Below are 16,763 nucleotides of genomic sequence, written 5' to 3' on the forward strand. Positions count from 1 at the left end.
TTTATACTGCTCACTTCACCTTGGAGTTAGAATCCCAAATTCTAGATTTTGTCTTCCCTCACCAGGACTTGTAAAATTGGGCCCCCAATAAACAGGACTCAAGGAGTGCCATGGCGCAGAGTGGTAAAGCTGCAGTACTGCAGTCAGTACTGCTCACGACCTGAGTTCGATCCCGGCAGAAGCTGGTTTCAGGTAGCTGGCTCAGGTTGACTCAGCCTTCCATCCTTCCGAGGTCGATAAAATGAGTACTCAGCTTGCTGGGGAAAATCATAGATGGCTGGGGAAGGCAATGGCAAACCACCCCGTAAAAAGTCTGCCGTGAAAACGTTGTGAAAGCAACGTCACCCCAGAGTCAGAAAGGACTGGTGCTTGCACAGGGGACTACCTTTACCTTTAAACAGGACTCAAAGTTAGCATTAAAAAATTGGCTGATGGCTGTAAGGCACAAGGGGTCCCCCTGAGCGTGGAAATGGGCTTTCACTCCATCGTGATTAGCAAATCCAGAACATGATTATGCAAAATAAGAAATTATACAAATGTATTCTGCTTGCAGAATTTGCATGGCTCACGGAAATCAGTTCTTGGCACTGAATTTGAGTAACATCGTTTTCAAGGCATACAACCCTGACCGTTTTGCGTCATGTGGTCTAGAAACTTGGGTTTTGCTTTAAACAGATGAGGAATTCTATCCATGCCAAGCGAGTCCTCTATTTCCAGAAACCTGACCGAGGTATCACAGAATACCCTGTCATTGCATCTGCAGATTGGTGTCTTCTAGACCGACATCTTCTCTTTGCCTTTCAGAACTCTAGAGAGGATGTTTGGGATATAGTTGGTGATGGCTGTTAGGCATCTACATAGTAGATGGTAGATGGTAAAAAATAAGTCCATCACTGCCTGAAAGACTGCCACTGGCTTGTCAATGGCCAGAGCTCTAACCAGGCCAAAGAATTGGTAGCACTGAGAGCGGAACCCCCCAAGGAAGAACACGGCAGCCTCGAACAAAAGCACTGGCAGACACAGCAAACCCCAAACCCACGAGTACAAGACTGTGAGCCAATTCTTCCCCTTGTTCTCCAAGACAGATTTCGAGAGGGAACGCAGTCTGAAAATGAACGCTTCCTTCTTCAGCCACAAGAGGTCGCTCTGCAGCTTCTCCCGCAGGAGGGGGAAGTCAAAGCTCTGGGCGTCCCAGTTGGACACCAGGAAGACTTGGGGATCATTCACATTTTCTCTCAGCAAGCAGGCCGTGCAGTCCTCCTTGATGTGTTGGAGGACCTTCTCATCGTCATAGCCTGATGGTTGCCGTCTTCGGGATGCCTGCACATCAAGGTCCGTTTTGGCCCGTACAAAGTAGAACCTCTTGCCCATCGCCTGGATGTCGTGGACCAGTTCAGCGTGGATGGTCCGGAAGCGCTGGTAGCCGACGATAATGAAGAAGTCATAGGCTTTCAGGTCCTCTTGATTGGTGTGGGAGCCGAAAGATTCTTCTCTCCCGGGCAGGTCCCAGAGGACGACTTGCGGCAGCGTAGGATGTGGGTAATCCCTGGCCTTCATCGTTGTCATTTGGATGCCAGTCTCTGCAGCACCTGGGTCACCGGAGCATTTGCCCAGCATGCTGTTGATGAAGGAGGATTTTCCTGAGCCTGGTTCACCCACCACGGCGACATTGAGCAGCGTGTTGCTAAAATACTGCAGCGGTTTTGCATTTGTCATAGAAATGGCCTCTGACAGCTTCCTCTGATGAACAGCGACCTGAAATTCATCCATAGCCATCGATCTGGGTGTTCTGCAGCGAAAAGAAGGAGGAAGATTTTTAGCGTCACCGATTCCTAACACTGTTTTTAAAATAAGAAACTTTTCTGCTATTCATTTTCCTTTTTAAAATGTGTGTGTGTGTGTATATATATAAATTATTTATAGCCCAACTTTCTCTCTGGAACTCAAGGAGGTTTACATAGGGTGAGTCGATGAGATCAATGGGACGGGGTGTCCAGTAAACAATGCAACAGAATTGCACTGGAACTCTTAAAACAGAATTAAAGCAAAGCATAAGTATAAACACGACACATTAAATGATGCAAAAATACGTACCAGCAAGCTACACACACAGTATAGACCAGGGGTTGATTAACCTAAGAGCCACAGAATAAAAATCAGATGTTTGAGAGCCACAAGACATGAATGTCAGAGGAAGGAAGGAAGGAAAATAGATGAGGGGAGGGGGTGAAATAGAGAGGTGGAAAGAAAGCAACTTTAACTTTAAAAGCATTCTTCAAGCCATTGTACACTGGCTGGCTTGGAGAAGTGATTTAAAGCAACAAATTTGGGGGTTGGGCTAGATGACCCTGGTGGTCCCTTCCAACTCTATGATTCCATGAAATGCCTTCTCCATGGCAGCAAGTTTGGGGTTGGTGGGCGGGTTGGTTGGAGTCTTACTTCAACGGGAGAGACCACAAGGGGGCAGAATGATCAAGCCCCTTCTTTCCCCATGCTGCAGGCTCAACAGTCAGCTGCTATTTGCTTTTCGTTTCAGGTGGCGGCAGTACCGCTGTACCGGAGATGAGTAAGACTTGAGTCCGGCAGCACCTTAGAAGCTAACAAGATTTCTGGAGCATGAGCTTCTGAGAGTCAACGTTTCTCGCGCCAGATATTTGTTTCTAACAAATGCTGGGGAGTCCTGGTTGTCTCTCCCCCCCCAGTGCCAGGTCTGGCTAGATATCCCTGGGGAATCAGCTGGCTAGGAAGGCAGAGGAGATGCTTTGACTGGTGAAATGTCTGGCTGAACTTTCTCCCTTGCCGGCTTTGGTGCCTGAAAATTGCACGCTGGAAGACCTGCCTAATTCTGCCTCTCGGGGTTGCCAAGTGGCCCGGAGAAATATAAAAACAGCTGCCCGTTTAGTAGACACTTAACAGCATCTCATTCAGGTAGATCCAGGTTGGTCTGAAGCAGTAGAACAAAGTAGGAGTCCAGTGGCACCTTTAAGCCCGACAAAGTTTAATTCAGAAGGGAAGCTTTCGTCTGCATGCACACTTTTATCAGATAATGAAATGAGGTACAGTGAGCAGAGCTACTTATAGCTGGTGGGCAGCGGTTAAGAATGTAAAGTGATAAAAAAAAGAGTTAGGATCTAATGGCAAAATAGTGTAATAAACGAACTGAAAGAGCATTTGGTCTGGATAGCATTTCTGGGAAACCCATAAAGGATAATAACAGTTGCTGATTAATTACTCTTGCAACAAGTCTAGGTAAAACAAAAGGACATGCATTTCCCAGTGTTCTTGTCCACCTAATTCATTCATGTCATGATGTGAAGTGTTTTGTTTTATTTTTTAAAACATTTCCCACTTTTATTCAGAGGGTACGGCATTTTTCGCCCTGCCTGTTGGCAACCAGACTCTTCAGATCTTTCCTCTGTGGCACACCCCTAGCTCAAGAGCCCCCGACCCCAAAAATGCAGCTGAAAGGGCAATCCAATGCTCCTTTGCTTCCCCCCCCCCCATTCCCCAACTCTCCCTTGCCTTCTCTGCCTGAGAGCTTTGCACAGAGACATTTTGCATCTGACCAAGGGTAACAGAGAGCCCCGTGGTGCAGAGTGGTAAAGCTGCAGTACTGCAGTCAGAACCCTCTGCTCATGACCTGAGTTCGATCCCTGGTGGAAGCTGGGTTTTCAGGTAGCTGGCTCCAGGTTGACTCAGCCTTCCATCCTTCCGAGGTTGGTGAAATGAGTGCCCAGCTTGCTGAGAAGGGGGGGGGAAGCGTAGATGACTGGGGAAAGCAATGGCAAACCACCCTGTAAAAAGTCTGCGAAGAAAATGTGAAAGCAACGTCACCCCAAAGTCGAAAATGACTGGTGCTTGCACAGGGGACTACCTTTACCTTTTTAACCTCTCATGGAAGACTGTTGATTTCTGAGGCTCCAACTGCTATACAACAATTGTAAAAACTGGAGAGTATCTAAATATAAATTTGAAGGAAATACTGGGCATTCCGTTACTGAATTCAAGGCTTTGCCTCGTGTACTGCAGCCTGAAGACGGTGAATGAAATGGAGAGTCACCTAGACAATCCATGGTTGCTGCTGCTGTAACATCAACCCTCCATTGTAATTTTGCCAATGTTAGTAAAACCTGGCATCGAGTGCAGGGATGTCACATGCAGTTCGGGGGGCCAAATCAGGCCCCCCAGAGCAACTGGCTGTCATCTGCTTCCTTTTCCCTCTATCTTGCTTCCTTCTGCATAACAGCTTGCCTTGCAAGACTTGCTCAATTGCACAGCAGACCAAAACCTCTATTTTCTCCATTGGCTGAGGCTCCCCCGTCCCAGTCCTCTGCGGAAGGAAAGAAAGAGCCAGAGCTTCCTTTGCCCAGTTCCCTGGATCCCATGGGAGAGATACAAAGAAAGCATCCTTAAGACCAAAGAGTGCTAACATTTTAAGCATGTTTTAGGTTTTTTAATATATATATATATATATATATGGGTGTGTGTATATGTACACACACACATATATACATACATACACACACACATATATATATACTGTGGCTAATAGCCACAGATGGACCTGTTTGTTTGTTTCAAAATATAGAGAAGAAGGCCAAGACTTGTATCAACAGTTGTTACTTTTATACAGTTTCCTCCCCTTTCTTACAATATCACTTTTCTATACAGCCATCTCTTTCTGTATAACCCTTCTAAAATGCAGCCGAATCCTATGATCCGATGCTCTTTTGCTCCCCCCCCCCAACAGTCCCCCAAACCTCCCTGGCCTGCAGGACCGGATCTAGGGGGGGGGGCAGAGGGGGAGGCAGAAGGGGCTGCTTGCCCCGGCCCAGACCGAGAGGGGGCGCCAAACTGGGTGTGGAGTCCATTGTATTCTATGGGACCATAAGACAGAATGGCTCATAAGAGGGAGTCATTTTTTAATTTTGCCCCCCCCCCCTCAAAAAACATGTCGAGCCGGTCCTGCTGGCCTGCCTTCCAGCCAATCTAACTCCAGAATCTCATTCCCTTCCCGGCCCTGGGAGCAAGAATCCCGGCTAATGCTCACCGTGGGTCTCTCTCAACAGCCCCGCATTGCACTGAGGCCCTTCAAGCCCCCCGCCCCCGGCCCACCGACCCACCCAAACGCACCAGCCAGCCGTCAAACCCCCTGCAAACTCCGTGACGCCCAGCCGCCGCAGTAGCAACACAAGCGATCGCGGACACCAGGCACCCAGATGTGCCCGCGGGCGCATCTGCACCACAGCTGGGGAAAGCGCAGCGTTTCCCGGGGGTCGAGGAGCGCCGCTGCAGCTGCCGACTCCTGTCTCGGTCTCGGTGGAGCCGGGGAAAGACACAGCGAGGAGGATGTGGTGGGGCAGGATCGCCTTACCTTCTGCTCCCCCGGCGTCCAGCGCGACTCCTTCCGGGCTTCCTCGAGTCTCTCAGCGGCTTTTTGTCCCTGCAGGGCTGTTCCCCCGACCTTCAGACTCGGCGCTCCCCTCCTGTCGCCCCGGTGCAGAAAGCGAAAGCCAAAAGCCGATTTGCGCGTCTGCAGCCCAGAGCCCGCTGGCCACCAGGGGGCGCCAAAGGGCAGCGCGCTTGGATAGATCCGGGCTCGCTTTTCCAACTTTCTCCCGGGTTTATCAGCTCGTTTTCGGCTCTTGGCCTCTGGCCGAGCACAATCGACTGGACTCTCTCCCGACAATAAAATCCATCGTTGCAGCGGGGCGTGTTAGCAATTTCCCAGCTCGGAGTCGGCGAGCCTGACACGCACAGCTCCCCCGCCCCCCCTTTCACCGCGTCTGCTGGTGAATGTCCGGAAAAGGAAAACGAAATCCGTTTGGCTTCAGGTTCCCTTTCTTGGAAATCAGCTCTTTGAGCGGCCGAGCCAGGGAGGAAGGAGGGGAAACAGGGCAGCGCTCCCGGGGGGAAGGGACGGCTCAGCTGCCAAGTTGCAAAAATTCTCCCAGTTTGGCACGCAGCCATAGAGCACCCGCAGCTGGACTGCTGTCTCCAAATTCTTTGCTTGCTTTAGAGTTACCAACGGAATCAAGAAAAGCTTTGGGGGGGAATCTTGGGCGCCCCAGCCGCAACTGACCCAGGCTGGCCTGGTCTCATCAGATCTTGGAAGCTAAACAGGATTGGCCCTGGCTAAAGTTGGGATTAGGGTTGCCAGTCCCCAGGTAGGGAATTATTAGGAAGGGAATTGAAAACTAATCAGCCAGTATCATAATGCCCCTGTATAAATCGATGATGCGGTCTCATTTGGAATATTGTGTGCAATTCTGGTCACCTCAAAAAGGATATTATAGCATTGGAAAAAGTCCAGAAAAGGGCAACTAGAATGATTCAAGGTTTGGAACACTTTCCCTATGAAGAAAGGTTAAAATGCTTGGGGCTCTTTAGCTTGGAGAAACATCGACTGCAGGGTGACATGATAGAGGTTTACAAGATAATGCATGGGATGGAGAAAGAAGTACTTTTCTCCCTTTCTCACAATATAAGAACTTGTGGGCATTCAATGAAATTGCTGAGCAGTCAGGTTAAAATGGATAAAAGGAAGTACGTACTTCTTCACCCAAAGGATGATTAACATGTGGAATTCACTGCCGCAGGAGGTGGTGGCAGCTACAAGCATAGCCAGCTTCAAGAGGGGATTGGATAAAAACATGGAGCAGAGGTCCATCAGTGGCTATTAGCCACACAGTGTGTGTGTGTGTGTGTGTGTGTATTGGCCACTGTGTGACACAGAGTGTTGGATTGGATGGGCCATTGGCCTGATCCAACATGGCTTCTCTTATGTTCTTACGTTAGGGACAGGGGATCCCCTGCTTCAGGGTCATCAGGAAGCAGCGTGGGGGAAGGGAAATGTCTGCTGGGCACTCCATTATTCCCTATGGAGACCGATTCCCATAGGGTATAATGGAGAATTGATCCATGGGTATCTGGGACTCTGGGGAGGCTATTTTTGAGGTTGGGGTACCAAATTTGCAGCATGGCATCCAATGCCTCTCCCCAAAATACCCTCCAAGTTTCAAAAGGATTGGTCTAGGGGGTCCAATTCTATGAGCCCCCAAAGAAGGTGCCTATCCTTCATTATTTCCAATGGTGAGAAGGTGTGTGGTCCCTTTAAATGTGATGGCCAGAACTCCCTTTGGAGTTCAGTATGCTTGTCCCAGCCTTTCTCCTGGTTCCACCCCCAAAGTCCCCAGATATTTCTTGAACTAGACTTGGCAACCCTCGTTTGGATGGGAGATCTCCAAGGCATACGAGGGTCATGGCATGGCGGCAGGCAACAGCAAACCATCCCCGACGTTTCGTCTTGAAAACCCCATGGGGTTGGCATCGGTCGGCTGTGACTTAATAGCGCTTTCCACGCAGACACAGACGCACCAGGAAAAAATCTTGCAAACCTCGTGTTGGAAATGGTGGCAGAAAAATATGCATGGCTGACGTCTAATACTTGAGGGCAATGCTATCGGAATGGGGCCAAAGAAGAAGATATTGGATTTATATCCCGCCCTCCACTCCGAAGAGTCTCAGAGCGGCTCGCAATCTCCTTTACCTTCCTCCCCCACAACAGACACCCTGTGAGGTGGGTGGGGCTGGAGAGGGCTCTCACAGCAGCCGCCCTTTCAAGGACAACCTCTGCCAGAGCTAGGGCTGACCCCACGGCCATGCTAGCAGGTGCAAGTGGAGGAGTGGGGAATCAAACCCGGTTCTCCCAGATAAGAGTCTGCCCTTTCGAGGACAACCTCTGTCAGAGCTATGGCTGACCCAAGGCCATGCTAGCAGGTGCAAGTGGAGGAGTGGGGAATCAAACCCGGTTCTCCCAGATAAGAGTCTGCCCTTTCGAGGACAACCTCTGTCAGAGCTATGGCTGACCCAAGGCCATGCTAGCAGGTGCAAGTGGAGGAGTGGGGAATCAAACCCGGTTCTCCCAGATAAGAGTCTGCACACTTAACCACTACACCAAACTGGCTCTCCAAAGGGGTGCACGCCACTGTTCGGGAGGGTGGGGGGAGGGAAGGGTTCCTCAGGTGGAATAATCTGCTGTAAGTAGCACTTGGAGAGAAAGAGGAGGCATCAATGAACCGGAGGACATTAGGGCCCTGCGAGAGTTCCCACAGTTCCACAGGGCCTGTAAAACGGCACTCTTCCACCTTGCTGTCCCATAATGGCAACTTCTACAGCAACGGATTAGGCCCCTAAACCAGAAATTTAACACCACTCTGGACTTCCTACCACGCTATGGCGATCTGGGGTCCCTTTGGAGCACCTAATACTGATCATTCTGTTACACGGCGCTACCATCGAAAAGAACCGTTTCATAATGCACTAGCACCTACTGAATATGTTGTTTTATAACTGATGTTTTATAATTGTTTTATGTTCCTGTGTTTTATCGATGTTTTATCTTGTTCGGTCATTTTTTTGACCCCAACCAGTGAGCCGCCCTGAGCCTGCCTCTGGTGGGGAGGGTGGGATATAGAATAAATAAATAAACTAAATAGCAGCTTAATGGCTACCGATTGCCCAAGTCTCTTGGGGACTGTGGATTGCTGGGAGGGCAGGTCCTGAAGATTTGGCTGGAGATTCTTTGTCTGTGTTGTGGTCCCTTTGTGAGGGACTAGCCACCGCCTTTCCCGCCCTCTTCTTTATTGCTGCCACCCCTTTAGGTGAAATCTAGCCCCTCTTTCTCTCTTGGATCACACAAGGTGAACTCTGTGAGGCGTCCCACTGTAGAAGAACACAGATTTATACCCCACCCTTCTCTCTGAATCAGTGTCTCAGAGCGGCTTACAATTTCCTTTATTTCCTTCCCCCTCAACAGACACCCAGAGGTCCATCAGTTAGCCACAGCGTATTGTTGGATCTCTGTCTGGGGCAGTGATGCTCTGTATTCTTAGTGCTTGCAGGGGGCATAGTGGGAGGGCTTCTAGTGTCCTGGCCCCACTGATGGACCTCCTGATGGCACTTAGTTTCTTTGGCCACTGTGTGACACAGAGTGTTGGACTGGATGGGCCATCGGCCTGATCCAACACGGCTTCTCTTATGTTCTTACCCTGTGAGGTAGGTGGGGCTGAGAGAGCTCTCGCAGAAGCTGCCTTTTCAAGGACAACTCTGCCAGAACTATGGCTGACCCAAGGCCATTCCAGCAGCTGCAAGTGGAGGAGTGGGGGAATCAAATCCGGTTCTCCCAAATAAGAGTCCGCGCACTTCACCACTGCACCAAACTGACTCTCTAGCAGGACAAGGAGTCAAGGCAGGTCTCGCTTTCGGCTCTTGGCCTGTGGCCCACCGAAATTGACGGGACTCTCTCCTCCTCATAAAAATCAATCCTCGCAGTGGGGCACCTCAGCAATTGCCCAGTTTGGAGTCGGAGAGCCTGAGAGGCACATCCCTCCCCACCACCCCCTTTCTCAGCGCTCATGCCAGCGAGTGTCCGGAAAAGGAAAGCAAAATCCCTTTGGCTGCAGGTTCTCTTTCTTGGAAATCAGCTCTTTGAGCGGCTGGAGCAGGGAGGCAGAAGGGGAGACGGGGCAGTGGGGGGGACGAGAACAACTGACAGCAGGCAACTGTTCAGCTCAGCCGCTTCTTGCAAAAAAAAAAGTATCCCCGTTTTGCAAGCAGTCAGAGAGAGCCCAGGGGTCTGCTGGCTCCAAATGCTCTTGCTCGAGGGTTACCAACCTCCAGGGGGTGGCTGGAGATCTCCCACTATTACGATTGAAGAAGATGATGATATTGGATTTATATCCCGCCCTCCACTCCGAAGAGTCTCAGAGCAGCTCACAATCTCCTTTACCTTCCTCCCCGACAACAGACACCCTGTGAGGTGGGTGGGGCTGGAGAGGGCTCTCACAGCAGCTGCCCTTTCAAGGACAACCCCTGCCAGAGCTATGGCTGACCCAAGGCCATTCCAGCAGGTGCCAGTGGAGGAGTGGGGAATCAAACCCGGTTCTCCCAGATAAGAGTCTGCACACTTAACCACTACACCAAACTGGCTCTCTAGGCAACTGGTCTCCAGGCAACAGGGATCTGTTCGCCTGGGGAAGACAGTGGCCTCAATTGAAACGCCTCCCCTCCCCAAACCCCAACCTCCCCAGGGACCCCCCCCCCCCCAAGTCTCCCGTCGGTATTTCCCAACCTGCACCTGGCAGCCCAACTTTGGGGATGTCAATTTGGTGTAGTGGTGAAGTGTGCGGACTCTTATCTGGGAGAACCGGGTTTGATTCCCCGCTCTTCCACTCGCAAGCCGTCAATTGAAAATTGTAATTTGGGCGTTGGAGAGAGGCCGGTCTGAGGACCTTGTCAGTTGGCCTGTGAAGAAGCTGCAGGTGCAGCGAACACGATTTAAGCTGGGGATTGCGTGAAGGCAAGAATTTCTCCTTTGGAAGCTGACATCAGTGGAAGGACTCCGTTTGGAATTTACTCTCGAGTAGTATTACTCCTTATAGACTTTTTTTGCAAAGAACTCGTCGGGGTCGTCCTTAGGAACAGTGTTTCTGTTTGGGACTTTATGCTCTCTATGTGGTTCTAGAATGAAAGTTGGATGTTTTTGTACAATATAATATAGAGATTTTTGCAAACGTTGTCCAACTGTGTTCTTGACACCATTGTTGTCCGATTTCTGCTTATATTGTGCTGCCATTGTTTTCTCTGCATTTTCTCCAGAGGAGCTGATCTCTGCCAGCTGGAGATCCGTTGTAAAAGCAGGAGATCTCCAGGCCTCACCTGGAGGCTGGCAACCCTAACCCAATATAAAGGGAGGGGGGAATCCTGCCTCTCAGAGCCAAATTTGCACTCGCTGCCTGCTTGGAGTTTAAAATCTGCCTCCCTTAGAAGTGTCTTTACTCTACGTCCTCTCCTTTCACCCCATCTCTGTCTTTGAAAGAAGTGCAGACAGCCCATAATAAGCTTCCACTGCTCTCCCTTCCAAAGGAAATTTCCCTGGATGAGGTTGCTGTGATCTCTCCCCCCCCCCGCCCCCAAGGAAGGGGGAGCATGAAACAAAACACCCCCCCCCCCTTTGCTAACAGCAAAACCAACCAAATCAAAAACTTTGGGTGTACTGTTGAAGAGCCGGTTTGGTGTAGTGGTTAAGTGTGCGGACTCTTATCTGGGAGAACCGGGTTTGATTCCCCACTCCTCCACTTGCACCTGCTAGCATGGCCTTGGGTCAGCCATAGCTCTGGCAGAGGTTGTCCTTGAAAGGGCAGCTGCTGTGAGAGCCCTCTCCAGCCCCACCCACCTCACAGGGTGTCTGTTGTGGGGGAGGGAGATAAAGGAGATTGTGAGCTGCTCTGAGACTCTTCGGAGTGGAGGGCGGGATATAAATCCAATATCTTCTTCTTCTACTGTTGGACGTCATAGGTTGGCCCACTCTCACCCTGTCTTGGAAGTTAAACAGAATTGGCCCTGGCCGGGGCTTTTTTCTTTTGTAGCAGGAACTCCTTTGCATATTAGACCACGCACCCCTGATGTAGCCAATCCTCCTGGAGCTTCCAGTAGGCCCTGTAAGAAGACCCCTGTAAACTCCTGGAGGATTGGCTACACAAGAGGGGTGTGGCCTAATCTGCAACGGAGTTCCTGCTACAAAAAGCGCTGGCCCTAACATTTGGATGGGAGATCTCCAAGGGATACCAGGGTCACGAAGTGGAGGCAGGCAACAGCAAAGCATCTCTGATGTCTCTTCTTGAAAACCCGATGGGGGTCACCATCAGTCAGCTGTGACCAGGGGTCGTTTTGTAGAAAAATAGGTGGTGGAGCTCATTAGCATAACTCATTAACATATGCCGCACCCCCCCCCCCCGCCAAAAGCAACCTGACACAAGAAAGGAGAGCCCTGGGCAAACAAGACCTGCTTGAGCCGGCTAGAGATCCAGTCAGCCCAAGCAGGCCTTGCTCACCTGGGGCTCTCCTTGGCCTCCCCCCCACCCCAGTCAAAAGGCCAGCAAGCCACCTGCTACTCAGAATCACATAAGAAGTGGAGAAAGGGTGGTGTGGGCTTCTCCAGGGGTTAATGAGGGCTGCTGGGGGTATGGCAAAGCCCCTGCTGGCTGGTTGGTTGGCTGCTCTCCTAATCTAGGGATTGTTATGCAGCTGCACCTACTATTCAATGGACAAGGTAGGTGGAGAGGTAGAGGGGGAACCCTCAGAAAGGTTCAGGAGCTGTGCTCCTGCTGAATCTGAGGCCTGGCTGTGACTTATCGGCACTTTCCACACAGACACACCAGAAAAAAGTTTTGCAAACATCATGTTGGATATGGTGGCAGAAACATATGGATTGCTGGTATCTAATATTTGTAGGCAATGCTATTGGAATGGGGCCAAAGGAGTGCACACCACTGTTCGAGGTGGGGTGAGGAATCCTCAGATGGAATCTTCAGCTGTTAAGTAGTGCTTGGTCCCCATTGGAAAGACAGGGCATCAATGAACCAACTAGATAGCAGCTTAATGGCTACCGATTGCCAGTCTCCTGAGGACTGTGGTTTGCTGGGAGGGTAGGTGCCGAGGCTTTGGCTGGAGATCCTTTGCCCGTGTTGTGGTCTGCCACCTCTGTGAGGACTAGCCACAGCCTTTCCCTCCCTCCTCTTTATTGCTGCTTCCCCTTTAGGTGAAATCTAGCCCCTTTCTCTCTTGGGTCACACAAGGTCCGTAACGGTGTATCACTGTAGCATACCAGACTAATTACACCACTCTGAGACTCCTTAAGGTAAAGAAAAGGAAAGGTCCCCTGTGCAAGCACCAGTCATTTCTGACTTTGGGGTGACGTCACGACAGACTTTTTATGGGGTGGTTTGCCATTGCCTTCCCCAGTCTTTTACACTTCCCCCCCAGCAAGCCGGGTACTCATTTTACTGACCTCAGAAGGATGGAACGCTGAGTCAATCTTGGCCAGCTATTTGAACCAGCCTTCGCTGGGATAGAACTCAGGTCGTGAGCAGAGAGTTCAGATCACAGTACTGCAGTACCGCTGCTTTACCACTCTGCGCCACGGGGCCGCGAAGGTAGAGAAAACAGGGGTATAAAAACCCAATCTACTTTTTCTCTCACATCCTCCTAATAACAGAGATGCCAGTGTCCCTGTCCATTGCTATAACTGTCACAGCATCTCTTGCCCCCCCCCCCCCGTTGCCCTTGCACGGTATATAGTAGGGGTGGCCACGCAGAATAAACATCAGATGTTTGAGAGCCGCAAGACATGAGTGTCAGATGTTTGAGAGAGGAAGGCAGGCAGGCAAACAGATGGGATGTAGAAAGGGGTCCTGAAAAGAAGAATACTTGATATGTTGATTATTCACTGGGTCTATGTAGGGCAGGGGGTCCCCAGAATGTAGCCCCTAGATGTCTCTAGCACCTACCATGCATTTTCAGGAAGGTGGCAGGTCTTTGGGGCATGTTGTGATTTGCTGTGGAAAGAAAACTGTTTTTAGCAGTGGAAGCCGCAGCACAGGGGTTTTCTCTCAGGAACAGCTGTTGTTCTCATTCCTATGGGAGTATGGTGGGGGGGGGGGGGTAGGATTCTTTTCCTCCTGAGCAGCCGTGCCTGAGAGGAAACAAGGCTAACAAGCTTGTAGCTGGCTCCGCCTCTTCCGGCAGCCATTCTGTGCTTGGCTCTGCCTCTTCCAGCAGCCATTTTGCGTTTGCGCAAACCACCCTTTTGTCAATATCGCAAAGGTGCCCACAGGCTGAAAAATGTTGGGAACCCCAATGTAGGCAGTGGAAACAAGAAGTAAGACCCCCATGATGGGATGCAGAGAGTGCCAGCAAGAATTGCTGTGGTGAGTAAAATTAAGAAAAAAGTGCAAAAATCAGAGAAACAAAAGTCAGAGATGAAACAAGTACTTTCCTAAATTAGTACACCAGGAATATTTCTCTCTGTGTGTACATGCTGGTTTGGGTTTTAACGTGTTTGGGGATGTATTTTTATACCTGTCTGAGCCCATTATGGGGAGGGTGGGATATAAATCTAATAAATAGAAATGTTGTTAATGGAAATAAATTAATGAATCTTTGCTGCGACAAAACACCCAGTCGTTACGGAAAAAGTGATCAAAACGGTGAACATTTTAAGAAGTACTTTATTCGCATCACCTCTTGAAAACTAATCAGCCATGGTACAATCAGAAGAGGGGAAAAAAGAAATCTGCTACAAATATTCCTCACACTGAAAAATAAAAAACCCTCATTCCTGGTTTTCAAAATATATTTTCTCACATTATTAAACAAAAACGCATAAGGAATATTTTACCATCTATGTATGTCTCACTATTCTTTCTAAATCAGTAATTCTTTATAAGGATCATATGGTGTGCGGGGACTGCTATTTACATATTGGGGGCATTCAGGAGGGGCATGGAAGAAGAACTGCTTTTATACGCCTCTCTTCACTTCCTGAAAGAGTTCTAGGGTAGTTTACAATCTCCTTCACTTCCTCTTTCTACAACAGACACCCCATAAGGTAGGTGAGGCTGAAAGAGCTCTTTTAAGAACTGCTCTTGAGAGAACAGTTCTGAGAGAATTGACTGACTCAAGGTCACCCAGCTGGCTGCATGTGGAGGAGGAGTGGGGAATCAAAACCTGGTTCTCCAGATTAGAATCCGCTGCTATGGACCACTCCACCACAGTTGGTTCTCACAGCTAGAGTGGCCCTTCTCACAACTTGTGGCGGCTTTCGAAAGCCAGCGAAGGAGAGCTCTTTTATACTCTCCACCCCACCCTGAAAATAAAATCCCAAATTCCAGATTTTTGTCTCTCCTCACCAAGACTTAAAAAAAAAGGCACCCAGTAGATAGGACTCAAAGTTAATACTAAAAAGTTGACAGATGGCTTTAAGGCACAAAAGATCCCCCAAACATGGAAATTGGCTTTCACTGACTTGCATCCAGGGCTTATTATTGTAGCAGGAACTCCTTTGCATATTAGGCCATGCCCCCCTGATGTAGCCAATCCTCCAACAGCTTACAGGACTCTTAGTACAGGGCCTAGTGTAAGCGCCCTGAGCCCACTATGGGGAGAGTGGGATATAAATCTAATAAAATAATAAAAATAAAATATGCAAAGGAGTTCCTGCTTCAAAAAAAGCCCTGCTTGCATCATGATAAGCAAACCCAGAACACAATTACGCAAAATAAGAGAAACCGTACAAATGTATTCCGCACGCACAATTTTCATTGGTCACAAAAATAATTTCTTCTTGGTCCCTGGGTACCAAATCATTTTCAAGGCATGCGACCCTGACTGTTTTACATCATGCGGTCTAGAAACCTGGGATCTGTTTCAAACAGATGCAGACTTCTATGCCTGTCGACCGAGTCCCCTGCTTCCAGAACTGTGATCGCATCTGCCTCTAGATCGGCATCTTCTAGATCGGCATCTTCTCTTTGCCTTCCAGAGCTCTAGAGAGGACGTTTTGGGTATCTTTGGCGACGGCTGCTAGGCATCTATGCAACATGTAGTAGCTGGTAAAAAATGAAGGAACTCCTGCTAACAAGGAGCCGGCGTAGGGGTAGCGTTGCCACCAACAAATTTCCATCATTATCAGAACGGCTCCTAGAAGGTCGGGAAGTCTCCAAAGAATCAGGGGCATTAGCTTTCTGGACGTCATCACTGCCTGAAGAGCCGCCACTGGTTTGCCAACATCCCTCGCTAGAGCTGTGAGCGACGGGACATCTAAGCCAAAGAATTGGTAGCACTGATTGCGGAACCTCACAAAGAAGAACATGGCGGCTGCGAACGAGATCCCAGGCAGGGGCAGCAAACCCAAAACCCCCGAGTAGAGGGCCGGGAGCAAAATCTTCCCCTTCATCGTGGCCTGCTTGTTCTCTAAGACGGGTGCAGAGAGGGAAGGTAGGCTGAAAATGAATGCTTGCCTCTTCAGCCACAAGAGGTCGTTATTTAGTTTCTCCCACAGGATGGGGAAGTCAAAGCTCTGGGGGTCCCAGTTGGACACCAGGAAGACTTGGGGGTCGATCACGTTTTCGTTCAGCAAGCAGGTCACGCAGTCTTCCTTGATGCGTTGGAGGACCGTCCGGTCGTCGTAGCCCGACGGCTGCCGTCTCCGGGACGCCTCCACGTCGAGGTCCGTTTTGGCTCGTACGAAATAGAACCTCTTCCCCATCGCCTGGATGTCGTGGACCAGTTCAGCGTGGATGGTCCGGAAGCGCTGGTAGCCGACGATAATGAAGAAGTCATAGCACTTCAGGTCCTCTGGATTGGTGCGGGAGCCGAAAGATTCTTCTCTTCCGGGCAGGTCCCAGAGGATGACCTGTGGAAGTGTCGGATGCGGGTAATCCTTGGCCTTCGTCGTCGTTGCTTGGATGCCGGTCTCTGCAGCACCCGGATCGCCTGGCTGTTTGCCCAGCATGCTGTTGACAAAGGAGGATTTCCCCGAGCCTGGCTCACCCACCACGGCGACATTGATTGGGGTGTTGCTAAAATACTGCAGCGGTTTCGCCTGCACCACGGAGATGGCATCTGACAGCTTCCCCTGATGAATAGCGACCTGGAATTCTTCCATAGCCATAGATTAGGATGCTCTGCAGAGAAAAGGAGGGAAGTTTTAGCTTCGCTGATTCCTAAGGTTGTTTTAAAGAGAAGAAATTTTTCTGCTATACATTTTTTTAAAAAAAAATAATTATTTACGGTATTTAAAGTCCACCTTTCTTTCCGGGACTCAAAGAGGATTATACAGGTGAGTCAATAAGATCAACAGGATGGGATGTCCAATAAACAGTCCGACAGGTTTAAGGTGGAAATCTAAAAAGGGAATTGAA

General features: G+C 49.7%; 2 protein-coding genes across 2 annotated transcripts; both read right to left on the bottom strand.

Annotated features, from left to right (window-relative positions):
• Nucleotides 1–774: 774 nt before the first annotated feature.
• On the bottom strand, nt 775–1,776 carry LOC132585833 (interferon-inducible GTPase 1-like). The gene has a single exon (XM_060257709.1). The coding sequence runs from the start codon at nt 1,774–1,776 to the stop codon at nt 775–777; it is 1,002 nt and encodes a 333-aa protein (XP_060113692.1).
• A 12,275-nt stretch (nt 1,777–14,051) lies between these two features.
• LOC132586009 (interferon-inducible GTPase 5-like) lies at nt 14,052–16,537 on the bottom strand. The gene is made up of 2 exons (XM_060257925.1): nt 15,130–16,537; nt 14,052–14,897 (listed from the first exon to the last, which is right to left on the bottom strand). The coding sequence occupies exon 1, from the start codon at nt 16,511–16,513 to the stop codon at nt 15,353–15,355; it is 1,161 nt and encodes a 386-aa protein (XP_060113908.1). The 5' UTR covers nt 16,514–16,537; the 3' UTR covers nt 14,052–14,897; nt 15,130–15,352.
• Nucleotides 16,538–16,763: the final 226 nt, after the last annotated feature.

Source organism: Heteronotia binoei, chromosome 17 (assembly GCF_032191835.1).
Source record: "Heteronotia binoei isolate CCM8104 ecotype False Entrance Well chromosome 17, APGP_CSIRO_Hbin_v1, whole genome shotgun sequence".
NCBI classification, from domain to species: domain Eukaryota; kingdom Metazoa; phylum Chordata; class Lepidosauria; order Squamata; family Gekkonidae; genus Heteronotia; species Heteronotia binoei.